The sequence below is a fragment of the Cottoperca gobio genome, chromosome 16 (genome assembly GCF_900634415.1).
Source record: "Cottoperca gobio chromosome 16, fCotGob3.1, whole genome shotgun sequence".
Lineage (NCBI taxonomy): Eukaryota > Metazoa > Chordata > Actinopteri > Perciformes > Bovichtidae > Cottoperca > Cottoperca gobio.
Window position 1 is genome coordinate 3,367,937 of NC_041370.1, and position 12,585 is coordinate 3,380,521.

At 46.8% G+C, this 12,585-nt stretch overlaps 1 protein-coding gene across 4 annotated transcripts in view; it reads left to right on the forward strand.

Annotated features, from left to right (window-relative positions):
• The first annotated feature begins 2,601 nt into the window (after positions 1–2,601).
• Positions 2,602–12,585, forward strand: part of pou2f2b (POU class 2 homeobox 2b) — a 47,272-nt gene continuing 37,288 nt past the window's right edge. For all 4 annotated transcript variants that reach the window (XM_029451704.1, XM_029451705.1, XM_029451706.1 and 1 more), the window contains exon 1: positions 2,602–3,917. In XM_029451704.1, the coding sequence (XP_029307564.1) occupies positions 3,818–3,917 (100 nt within the window). In that variant the 5' untranslated portion in view covers positions 2,602–3,817. The remainder of the gene's footprint in view (positions 3,918–12,585) is intronic.

Genomic DNA, 12,585 nt, shown 5'->3' on the forward strand with positions numbered 1-12,585 from the left:
ATATATATATATATATATATATATATATATATAGATATATATATATATATATATATATATATATATATATATATATATATATATATATATATATATCTATATATATATATATATATATATATATATATATATATATAGAGATATATATAGATATATATAGATATATATATAGAAGTAAACAGACAATTTTGGAAGAGCGTTTTTCAGCCGGGTGAAGATACAGCCTGGAAAACAATGGAACCAGCTATATGTCTCGGATTGGGAGGCTTGATAGGGAGGGAGGTGGGCAATCAGGACCGTGAGGGCCGTCGATGAGAGCGGTCCAGCAGGGGTTATTGGCTGGAGCGGCCCCCCAGGGGAGCTCCGTCCCTCTCTCTCCCTCTCTCTCTCTTTGGGCCCATGGGTCTCTGGGTCCCTGGGGAGTGAAACTGTAGAGGCCGACTCGCTGCAGGGGCCCTATAGGCACCAAGTATAAAACACACCAAGGGGGGGCAGTCCGCTGAATTTAGGTGGTCGTCGTAGACACAGACAGACAGATGGACAGACTCAGAGATAGATGTCATCTCCAGGTACCACAGCCTTTGTATTCTGTGTGTTTGAATGTGTGTATTTCTCCTGACAACTTGTCTGCTTGTATGAGAGAGTAAAAGCCAGTCAAAGAAAGAAAAAGAGAGTTTGCTTCTCCCTTAAAAGTTTTCAGATCTACTGTACGGTAATGACAGACACACATTGTCTGGTGTTTGTGAATTCATCTGGAATTCATGCGCAGTTGCTTTGATGCTGGAGTCTTTCTCTGTTTTGTACAGCGTGAATACCGAGTTGATAGTTTTCTGTTATGTTGTCTTAGCGGTCGTGTCAGATGGAAGAAAAAGAAGAGTTTGGTCAGTAGAGTGCGTGGAAGGACGAAGGGGTAGATGCTGTGGGTGTTAGCATCCCTCCTCCTCCTCTTCCTCCTCTACCCCTCCAACACCATCTTATTTTCCCCTCTTTCAATCTCACACACCCTCCCTCCATCCCTCTCTTCCACAGACGCGCACAACCACACTACATTCTACAAGAAATAATTGCTTTTGTCTGGAAGGAGTGTAGGGAGGAGGGAAAGGGGGCGCGCATGGCTCCCTCTGTGCAGAGAAGGGGGTCTTTGAAGGACAACTAGTCACTTCTCCCTCCCCTCCTTCTTTCTCCTCTCTCCTCTTCTTGCCTGGTCTCCCTTGCCCTCATTCTCTCTCATGTGCTTCACCTTACTCCTCTTTATTAGTTTTCTTACTCTCCTTCCTCCTCTCTCCTCCTCTCTCCTCCATCTACCTTCCTTGTCTCTCCTCTTCCTCTCTTCTCTGTCCTCCTCTTGCTCCGTTCCCCTCCTCTTCCTCATTGGACCTGCGGATGTCATCTGTCATACATGAAGCGGAGGGAGAAGGACAATAAAACCTGCTTGTCTACTACAGAGGATGACACATTTTTCATAATTAAGAATATGCCAGTTTGGTGTGCAGCACACATTTCTTGACAACATGGCTGTCTGTTGATGACAGAGAAAATGACAAGTCTGGTGATGATAGCAAAATCATTTATTTTATGTGCATTTTCATTAATACAGGCCTAATCAGCCGCAGCATTAAGTGAGCAGGTATACACAGTCCTGCGGGATGGGGCTTTCAGGAGCAAGAGCTCACTCATTCCTATTGATTTGCCCGTATTGACTGCGATGTTTAAGGTATAGATTTTTCTATTTAAAAATCTATATCGACAATAATCTGGTGTGTAAGCGGCAGGTGTTGACTGATGCTGGCCTGTAATTGACAGCGTGTTCCATGTCGGTGCCGGGGAGGGAGAGGGCAGGAAGCGAGGAGAGGCATGCTGGGGAGGCCGGCATGCGTGGCCGGGACGGAGAAAACAAGATCCAGGAGCAGGAGGGAGGAGAGGGAGGTGGTGATCACCTCAATCATGAAGGGGCTCATCCCCTGGCGCCTTGGCTCTCATGTGTATTTGTATTCATAAGTTGTGTGCGTTTTATTTAACATGTAAACATACAAATAGTTCATGCATATGGGGCATTTATCTCACTTTGTTTTTGTTTAAATATTCACCTAAATGTACTTTCAGGCTGCAAACCACGCAGCTTCATATTTCTCGTGCTCGGAACAACAGCGCTCGCTCTTGTCTTCTGAATAACCTAATGATGCACTCTCGTGCGCTCAGGAGGGCTTATTAAAAGCAGCAGTGATGAGATAACTTAATTGTGTGCATGCTGGGTATCCTGGCAGGTATTAGCGTTAAGCACCTATAGGTTTCCATGGATTCTCTTATCGGGTCCTTATCCCTTCCCAAGCAGGCCGGTAGTAATGCACTGATCACCATTGGCATCATTATAGCCTGTATTATTAAGAGGGGGGAAAGAAAAAAAATCCAGAAATCAATACAGGATACCTTTTGCAGCGGTAGTGAAAACGAGGAAGATGGGGGTGGGTGGGAGGAGGGAGGGAGGGGATGGAGGGAGGGAGGTGCGGGGGTGGGCTGGTGATGTGTGAGTAGTAGCGGGTCCTCTCTCGCCTCAATGTTGCGGCCAGCCTAGTGGCAGATCGCTACAATCCTGGAGGGAGCCGGGTCGAATGAGCTATTGGGGTTCCCAAATATTAACGGGGACAAACAGACAGACAAAACAGACACACAGACGGATGGACGGAGATAGGCAAGTGTTCCGAGAAAACGCGAGACCATAACCGGATTCTATACGCTTTCTTATTTCCGTTGTTTTTGTGTTTTAGTATTTTTAATTATTTATTTATTCGCTGTATTTATTTATCGATTGATTGCGTTTTAATTACTGCCTTGTGACAGAGCGCGAGGGAGGAGGAGCGTCAGGGCCAAGCGCGCGCGTTGTGTTTCTGTGTGTGTGTGTGTGTGTGTGTCCGTGCAGCCTTTTCCCCACTTGTTTATTTATTTGTTGATGATAGCCTTTAATGAAGCTGTTTTAAATGTGCTCGCGACGAGATCCGCTGCTTTGCGCGAGCGGATGAATGTCTTCTATGTAGCCTTCATGCAAAACAGAAAGGAGAAGGCGCGCGTGCAGCTAAATACCAAATACAATAGATCATACCAAATACTACAGAAATCCAAATAAGACTTTATAACTCTGCTGGCCTTTTACACTGTCCTGTGTGTTTCTACGTGTCATCATTTAATGTGCCGTTTTGAATTGCAAAGCGAAAACCAAAGCTAAGCCCGGCCGGTGTATGCTACAGGAGGAGGCTAGCGACTGTTCTCATGCCTTTTCACACCTATAGGAAACATTACTGGCGAGGAGTGAGCGGATAGAATAAGCTCCCGGGCCTCTATGTTTACTCAAGGAGAACGTTTTAGCAGTGCAAAGGTAACAGAGAGACGCAGGGGCTTCAACTACAGACAGGTGACACACAGCCTTTTATTATAAAGCCACTCAAATAGGCCTGGCATTGTAACACAACTTTTCCTGTACAAGTGCAGTCTGATCCCCTCTCTATCCGTCTGTGTGTTAGTCTGGACTGTAAGATAAACTGCTGCACTCAAGGGACCATCCTACATATATGTTCTATGCACATTTACACCAAAACTAATGCCGGCCACCAGTCGACATCCACAAATGTAAATAAAAGGGCGCAGCTGGGCTACATGTGTACACACCTAACGGCGAATGTTGTGAGCTCTCCAAACCAAATATTTCCCCAAAGCTGTGTACCAGAGAAACGGACGAAGACACCAACTCTTCAGAAAAGGACACAGCTCATTACAGTACTTTTGTCAGATTATTTGCATCAAAACAAGAATCCGGAGGAAGATCATGTTTGTTCCCTTGCCGGTGCCGTTCGTGTTTCAGAGAACTGCCGCTGACCTCAACGCCTGGGGTCTCAAGTCCCCTCTGGCTCTCCGCTCCAACTCCGGTAAGACATTTTCTCTCTTCTCCCTGCTACACATCCTTCATGTCGGTCAGACTCAGCCATGCAGACCCGCCCCGCCTTGCTCGGTGCCGATGCATTTACAGCCACACACCCACTTACACACGCATACACACTCCTCCGGCTCCCTTTGAAGGCTTAAACAGAGTCCTTTACACTTGCCCGGCGGTTGTTCGTATCAAAGAAGCTTTCCCGAGCGCGCCGGAGTGTCCAGACTTACAGGAAATGAATTGCGTAAAATGTCCGTTTTTGCAGTCCATTCTGTGCAACGATGCACCACTGTTCCACTGTTCCACTGTTCCACTCGTGTGTTGCTTCATTTCCACGCCGACTATATGTCCCTTTCTCCGAGTATATTTCTCTCCTGTCCTCGTCCCCATCCTTCCCCTCTCCTCCACTGCCTGAGCCTGAGCCTCAGCCTCCGTCTCTCCCCAACTAGACTCTCGGCAGGCAGGGAATATTCATGCCAACTTATCGATCCTGCGGAGATCGATTCCTGGGCCGGTGGAAGAAGGGAGAGGGGGAGATACAAGGAGAGAGTAGGTGCACGGAGGAGTACGAATGTACGAGAGTGGAGAGAGAAAACACCGTTATGCTCTGCTTTTATTTCATACTATTTTGACATTGTGTTTTATTCACAGATAATATGTTTGTGTCTCGGCTTTGAGCTTGCCGAACATCTCTGAGCTCACCGAGGTGACTGCTTTTGCTCAGACTTGCATGCTGGTAATAGGGGGCAAGGCTCGCATCTTTGTAAACACCCCTGGAAATAGACTTCCAGTGACTACATCTCTCTGTCCCATCACTGCTTGGCTGCTGCACGGTTGAAAGCGGAGGAGCAGAGCGAGTGTGGAGTCAGGGAGGGGGAGGGTGCTGGCTGGGGCGCCGTCTGCGTTTCATCTGCGCTGAGGCGGAATGAAAGGACGCATGGTGGGAGCAGCCAGGCTGGCTTCAGTGTGTCACTGACTGTCGTTGTGATAGAGCTCCAGCTCTGTCCAACTTCAACTGTTTGTGAGACATGCAACAGCTGCTCAGCCATTTCCCCCCCCCCCACTACATCTTTAGAGAGGGAAGGATGCGCTGGCTCTAATGTGTGTTCAGTCCTGTGTGTGCTCACTGAGAGGCTGCAGAGTATGAGGGAAAATACCAGGAGGTCAATTGACTTATTCACTAATGCATATACAGTACATACAGTAACTTGCATATCAGTGCGTAATGGTGCGTAAATGTGGCTGGTGTGCTCCTTATCCGATGGATGGGCTCTTAAAGGGCCATGCATCCCCCCTAGTGTACAGCCCCCCCCCCCCCCCCCCCTCTTTATTTCCAGATCAGTTCAAGCCCATTTGATTTCAGAGATGCCAGTTTCACCCTTACTCCACATACTCAGTCAGCAGTGCACAGCATGTGACAATGAAGGGATATGTGATAAAGGGGGAGAGGAAAAGAGGGTAGAGGGATGAGAGGGACCTGTTACCTTCCATATCTCTAGAGATATACACACAGAAAAGAGGGGAGAGGGGTTGGAGGGAGGATGAGGGGACTGGAGAGGAGGAGTTTTCGCGCTCTGCACATTGAAAAATGGCGAATGTCAGAATGAGATAAAAAAAAATGTGGAAAGAGAGAGCGGGAGAGAGGGAGAAGTGGGTGGAAGTCAGAGTAGATGACAGAGTGAAAAACGAGCAGGGAGAGGAAAACCCAGTTTGAGCTTGAGAGGTGAGAGTAAACCACGGATGAGCCATTATGTAGCAGCGTCCCGGGCCAGGGCAAGCATCTGAATAAGCAGGAAAACTGATAGGATGTGTACCCAGGCTGCTGAATTCCTTAGATGGTGGGATAACAGTGATTCACAATGCTATGCTGATTTTATTCCATTCTGATAACACAGTACAAGGTGCTGTCCTTTTCAAACTCACAGGGTTTGTCGCTAAAAGGGTGCAGAGGGTCAGTTCAGCATCTCAGGAATGAAACAGGACTGTTGTTTCTTCAAGAGTTGTGCATCGGAATACAACAACAATGGAACGGCTTCAAATGGAGCTTTTTCCTCACAAGAAAGAGTCGACGCACCACAGAAGTGTCTTCAGGAACTTTCTGTGTCGTTCAGGCCTTGTGCCCTTGAGCTCTAATCTGTGCTTCCCCCAGAACATTTTAATACCCGCACACAACCACGTTTTTCAGGGGAATTTTAGGGCTTTTGACTGGAGCTCTCAGTTAACTTGTTTCTTTGACTGGTGGTAGCTCCTTGACTCCTTTTGAATTGAAGCTTTGTACGGGGTCAGAGGTCGCAGTAGGAGGGTTTGATTTAGCCCCACCTGACCCTTCTCTGCCCCCTGTGTTTTCATTTCTTTCATGTTACAACAGGCCTCGAGCACTCATGCACAACCCCTGTGGGGGGCTCACACACAGACACATACACGTCGTCATGAAACAGGCGAACCATCATATAGCATAAGAGAAGGATGTTAGAGCATTTTCCACCTGGATAGTGAGCTGCTCCAACTCATCCAGGTTTTGTTCTATTTTTAATGGCATGGTGTCTGTGAAGGCACAGGTCACTGCTGTGTGAACTATGTGTGTGTACGTGTAGTAAAGTGCTTTGTGAAGCCATCAGCATTAACTGGTGTATGAAAGTTTAATGGGACATAGAGGAGAAACCACAGGTTTCCCACACAGTGCAGGACTTGATATGATATGATATGATATGATATGATATGATGGGACATGAAGGAGTCTGGAGACTGCTTTTTTTGTCTCTCTCTCTCTCACATACACTTACACAAACACCTAGATTCATTTCATCTCAGCTATGCACCTTCTGTCACACACCATTAACCACCATCTCCTTCCATACACCGTCTAACTCTCTCACACACACACCTCTCACATTCGAGACTCGCTTCATTTCTGTCTCTGAATTTCAGGCATTTATTTATAATTGCATTCCTCAAAAATGTTCTGATCATAAGTCCAATCTGATGTTTTTATTTCATGCAGCTGTTCCAATAAAATGCTCAGTCCTAATCCATTAATCACCGCGTCTACAGTTGTGTGTCTGTGCTTCTTGGCTACTTTCAAGACATTTCTACATGTTTATGGGGCGCTGTCACATGTCTGATGTGAGACCATGCATGTGCTTACCCATTTGCTCAGTGTCTGTCTGAGAAAGAGTGCGTGTGTGTGTGTGCACAAGCATGAGCACATGTGCAAACTAGTGTGTGTAGGTATAGATCGGTTTGTGGAGGGGAGCGTGCAAGTCGCAGTGTTAACATGATTGCAAATGACAAAATGTCAACCTGGGTTTGTTAGCAACATAATGGGGAATCAATAGACACGAGAAAGATGTCAATACTACATGCTTTATTGCATTAAGCTACCTCTCTCCTTCTCCGTAGCCCTCTCTCTCCTCTTCTTCTCCCTTTCCCTCCCGCTCCCTCCTGCTCTCTGTCACAATACAATTCCTTCTCCTCTCCCTGTGGTAGTAGAATTAGATTGCACTATATGAGCCAGCCACAGGCTCCTGAATGCAGCAGGCTGATGGCAAAATGCTTCAGGAGCTAATGGGCTATCTGTTCGGCTATTTACGTATATTAGGCACGCGTAGATGTTTGACAACGTGACGGGGCCCATAGGAGACGCAGCAGTGACGTCTTATGTTTAACTGATGCAGTAATACAATGAGACTAACAGCATCTGAGCTCCTGCTGCAAGAAAATCATAGCATATTACTAAAATCATCTTGTTCGTGACAGCGTAGCATCATTTCTGAGCGTGCAGTCTCCCGCTCTTGTACTTATGTACTTAAGGTGACACTGTTCTGTTTAAATTGATACATTTGGGAATTAAACCTGTTACACGGTTTGGAATTAATCCACACAAATCCAAGTGTGTACTGATAACACTCTTATTTGTGTTATACATTCATTTTAATCCTATTAACTGTTTGCTTTTGTATGGATTTGCACAGGTGTACATATGCACCAGTAGGTTGTATTTATATATTGTGTATGTGTGTGTGTGAGTGTGTGTGTGTGTGTGTGTGTGTGTGTGTGTGTGTGTGTGTGTTGGTTGAGACTAATGTAGTATTAATGCTGATGAGGTCCCACAGCTCATTAGCAACAGTGAGTGGTATCGAGTTTCTCCCGGGGAACAGAACGGACACACACACATATACAGTTCATCCCTCATCAGCCATCAGCGTATTAATAACCATTACTACACACACATATAAACACACACACTCTCACCATCAGTGACCTTTGCACATATGCTTTTTAAATATGCGTACTCCAACAAAGACACTCTGCAGGACACAGCAAGAAAATCATGCAAACGTGTTCATCTAAAGAGCTCGATGAGCAGGCCGTCCATTATTCCTCAATGTGGTCGCTGCACACTACATCAGTGGATTGACACACACACACACACACACACGTACGTGGACTCGCGCTCGCAGGAATAATGTTGTGCTCTTGGTCGCTGTGTCCAGTGAAATACAGCCCAGCATTAGTCCTAATCAGAGGCTGGGTGAGCAGGCCACTTAATCAGACCTATCACTTGGAGAATACACACACACACACACACACACAGATAGATGGAGTGTGTGTGTGTGTGTGTGGGTGTGTGAATGTGGGCAGTTAATCAACACATCAGCAGGAATAAACACATACAAACCACCTGACTCCATTGTGGGTATTGATTTATACCTCTTTCTGTGTTTCTCGTCACCACTCTCTCTCTCTCTCTCTCTTTCAATAACATACGGAGGACTGGAGCATACTTGACCTCTACACAGGGGGCTTCCTGTTGTATTCTTGAGTGTGTGTGTGTGTGTGTGTGTGTGTGTGTGTGTGTGTGCCTGGACGCTCGGTCAGTGGTGGCCTGGTTGTGATCAGGGTTGTAGTGCACTTCGCTACATGCCGCCAATCACCCACATCAGACTCTGCAGTGAAAACAAGCCTCTGAGCCCCCGCTGACCCTGTTGAACTCTTGATTATCTGATTTTAGTGCTTTTTCTTCCTCCAAAGATTTATTCACACATCAGCAGCAGAGTCCCTGCATTCCTCTGGTCAGAGGGGCCAAAGCTTTATGCGTTTCTTTGTCGCATGTGAGGTCCGGACAGTCTATTGGCTGAGAGGACCGTGTTCTCATAAACACACCAACAATGTGTTTTCGCCAGCCGCTGTCTTTTTTTGTTGTTGATTGCCGCAGGCTGTAACCTCTGCCTCCCCGCTCATGTGCCAGTACATTTAGATAATAAAAAAGACCAATAAAATCCAGAGGTTTGATTGGGTGTCTCCCCTCAGCCCAGCAGAGCGGACGACTAAATCAGAGGTCCTTCTCTCCATTTCATTTAGCTGATAAGATTTATGGTAATGAAGGAGTCCTATTAACCTTTGGGGTTCCACTGCTGTCCTTCAGAGGGAGGGTGGATGAGAGTGCTTACCGATCGGGTTTTGAGGCGGAGGCAGCGAACATGTCTGCTATAAGCAATGTCACATCATCGCAAAAGCACCCTCTGGAGTGCACACGCACTCGGCTCACACGCACAAACACAACGGAGACTCTCCAGAAAAGCAGCTCAGCCCTTTGAGAGAGTTGAATGCATGTTTAATCTCCCTCCTCTCTTTCTCTTCTCTGCATTTCCCCTTTCCTTTATCCCCTCTATCCTTCCTGCTCTCCATCCTTCTCTCGGCAGGAGCGCTCTGCTCAGAAATTAATCTGTTGTACTCCACCAGCTCTTCTCCCTCTCGTGCACTCTCTCCTACTCTGCCTTTCTTTCATTACTGCACAGTCCCGCTCCTTGTTCCTCAGTGCTTGTGAAAACTAGTGTCGGCATATTAAAAATACTCCAGAGTTAACGAAACGATGACATCTGATTGATGTTAAACTTAATAAAACAAATGTAAATGAACATTTTAGATTTGAAAACACCTCCAGTGTGTTGCTAATTACTCCATCCTTTTCTACCTGCGTGTATCCATACCAACAATACTGCTCGTCCATAAATATTAGGGGGGCAGAGAGAAAGGGGGGAGGACAGAGGGAGGCGTAAACCCCTCCTTCTCCTGTACAAGGGCTGCACCCCTCTGTCCCTTTGTCTGCTTGTAAAGGGGACGAGGGGGGAGGCGCAGAGTGGGGGTGCTGAAGGAGTGACTAAGTGACCTCTCTCTCCCCTTTCTTTTGACGCTCCCATGTTCTGTCCATTTTGTCGTGTACGTCCCTCTCCCTCCCTCCTCTTTCATCCTCTTTCGTTCCCCCTTTTTTCAGCCTGGTTAAGTCGCCATGGCTGTTGGCCTCATATGTCCTGTCCTCTCTCTCTCCCCCCCCCGCCCCCTCCTCTCTCTACCCGCATCTTCAGCAGCAGCAGCCTGGTTGCCAAAGTGTCTTTAGGACACATTAAGGCCCATAAAAGCCTAGTCTGCGCTCGCACTCTTAACCACCAGTCAGAGGTAGTGTACAAAAGTGACTTTAAATGAGTCTGTGATTACCCTGGAACATGGAGACACACTGAAGTGGCCAAGAGAGTGTGAGACAAGGCCGGAGCGTCCAAGAGAGGAGGAGAAAGAGCTGCCCTTGGATGTTTTCTTCAGTCTCTTAAGGAAAATTGAACAGATAGGAATATTTGTTTCTCCCACAGCTGAGAGCTAAAAAGGCTACCTGAGTGGAGCAAGCGATGAAAAGTTATAACACGTCGCCCACCCCCTTCATCACAACCTGCTCGCCCCTCCGCTCCCCGTCACCCCCTCTTCCTAATTGGCCACATGCTGCCTTGAGTGACAAGTGTAATCATCAGTCAAATTATGATGGGGGGGGAGAAGGTGGAGACCAGGGGAGATGGAGGAGGAAGAGAGGAACAACAGAAGGTGGGGGGGTGATGGGGTTGAAAGGAAGTGCTTTGATCAGAGATAGAGAGGGGGTGAGCGGGCAAACAGACAGAGCTACATGGAAACCTGCTGTCCACACACCTGCTGCTTCAGAGATGGGCAGCATTAACACCCTCAGACCTCGGCGTACTATAGAACATCACAGCCCAGCTTTGTAACGGCCCTCTGCCCCCCAAGTTAACCAGAACAATGTGCATTGATTGTCGCTACAATGTAAACTTGGTGTTGAACTTGAACTCTGCTGTTATTACATTACTGCAAGACTACAGACTAGGACAATGAAATCACAAGGTGTGGTAGCAGCACCGCCTTTAATTCTCACTTCGCCAGGCCGGCTCCGTGTTATATTGGGATGTACTTTGTTAGCGAGAGCAGATGTTAGCTCTCCAGCCAGCTAACGAGGTTTGCAGTAATTAGGAGTGCTGATGAAGCGCTTTGATTCCCCGGCTGTGGCGGCTCTCTCATTAGCGGCTAGCTAGCTAGCGCTGCAGCAGGCGCTCCAGTCACATCCTATTAGGCGGCTCAATGTACACTCTGAATTAGGAGCGGGAGATTAAGTGGAGATGAAAACTGTCTGCGTACACACACACACACACACACACACACACACACACACACACACACACACACACACACACACACACATAGAAATGCACACACACACACATTAATTCAAAAAAAGACCAGCAAGGTTCACATACACTCGCTGTTATAATGAGGTAAGTAGAAGAACATTCCTCCTTTGGAACCAACATTTTAATAAGACTAATTGGAGCCGGTGTTGCACTGAACATGAAGCTCCTCAAACTTATGCATGTGACAAGTTCTTATAAATATAAGGGTGATTATCAGTTAATAGGACAAATGCAACAAAGAGGGACACATACTTGTCTCACTGTTTCTTTTTAAGTTTGTTCACGTGTATATGCATCAAGCTCCCGCTGTCTCGTCCAGGCGGAGGAATATTTCCCCGTGTTTCCTACAAATTAAAGAAAACTAAAAGCCAACCTTGAAAATACTCCACATCCCTTTTTCCCCCCTTCTGTTCTTCTCCTCGCTATCCGTCAATACTCTCTACATGCTCCTCTCTGCTCACTCCTCTCTCTCTCTCTCGTCGTCTTTTGTGTGATGGAGTGATTATTGAGGACGTGGCTCCTGTGTTTAACGCTGGTTGATGAAGTCTGCCTTTGTCTGTCTGTGCTAACCTGTCGCAACCGGGACACCGCTTATAGCAAAATCAATACACAGAGTAGAAGAGAGAGAGAGAGAGAGAGAGAGAGAGAGAGAGAGAGAGCAGAGAGAGAGAGAGAGAGGGAGAGAGAGAGAGAGAGAGAGAGAGGGAGATGGGATAGAAGAGGGAGAAGATAGTTAGAGATAGCTAGAGAACAGATATATATAGAGAGTAGAGTGAGAGATAGCAGAGATTATATAGTAATATCCAGATATAATATCTATTTCTCTCTCTCTCTCTCCCTCTCTACTCTCTCTTTCTGCTCTCTCTCTCTCTCTCTCTCTCTCTCCCTCTTCTCTCTCTCATCTGCTCTCTCTCTCTTTCTCGTCTCTCCCCCAAACAGAAGAAAAGAGAGGGAGGGGTGTTCAAAGGTAGATGAAGACAGCGAGACAGAGGGGCGAGAGCGAGGATAGAGCAGGAAGTCATTGGGTGGAAAAAGGAAAAGAGTAAAAGGGAAGGAAATTTAAATCGTTGACTCCACGGCTGCGTGGTGTGGTGATGGTGGACGGCTGCTGTCGCTCGTCGTGTGTAAATCAGGGCA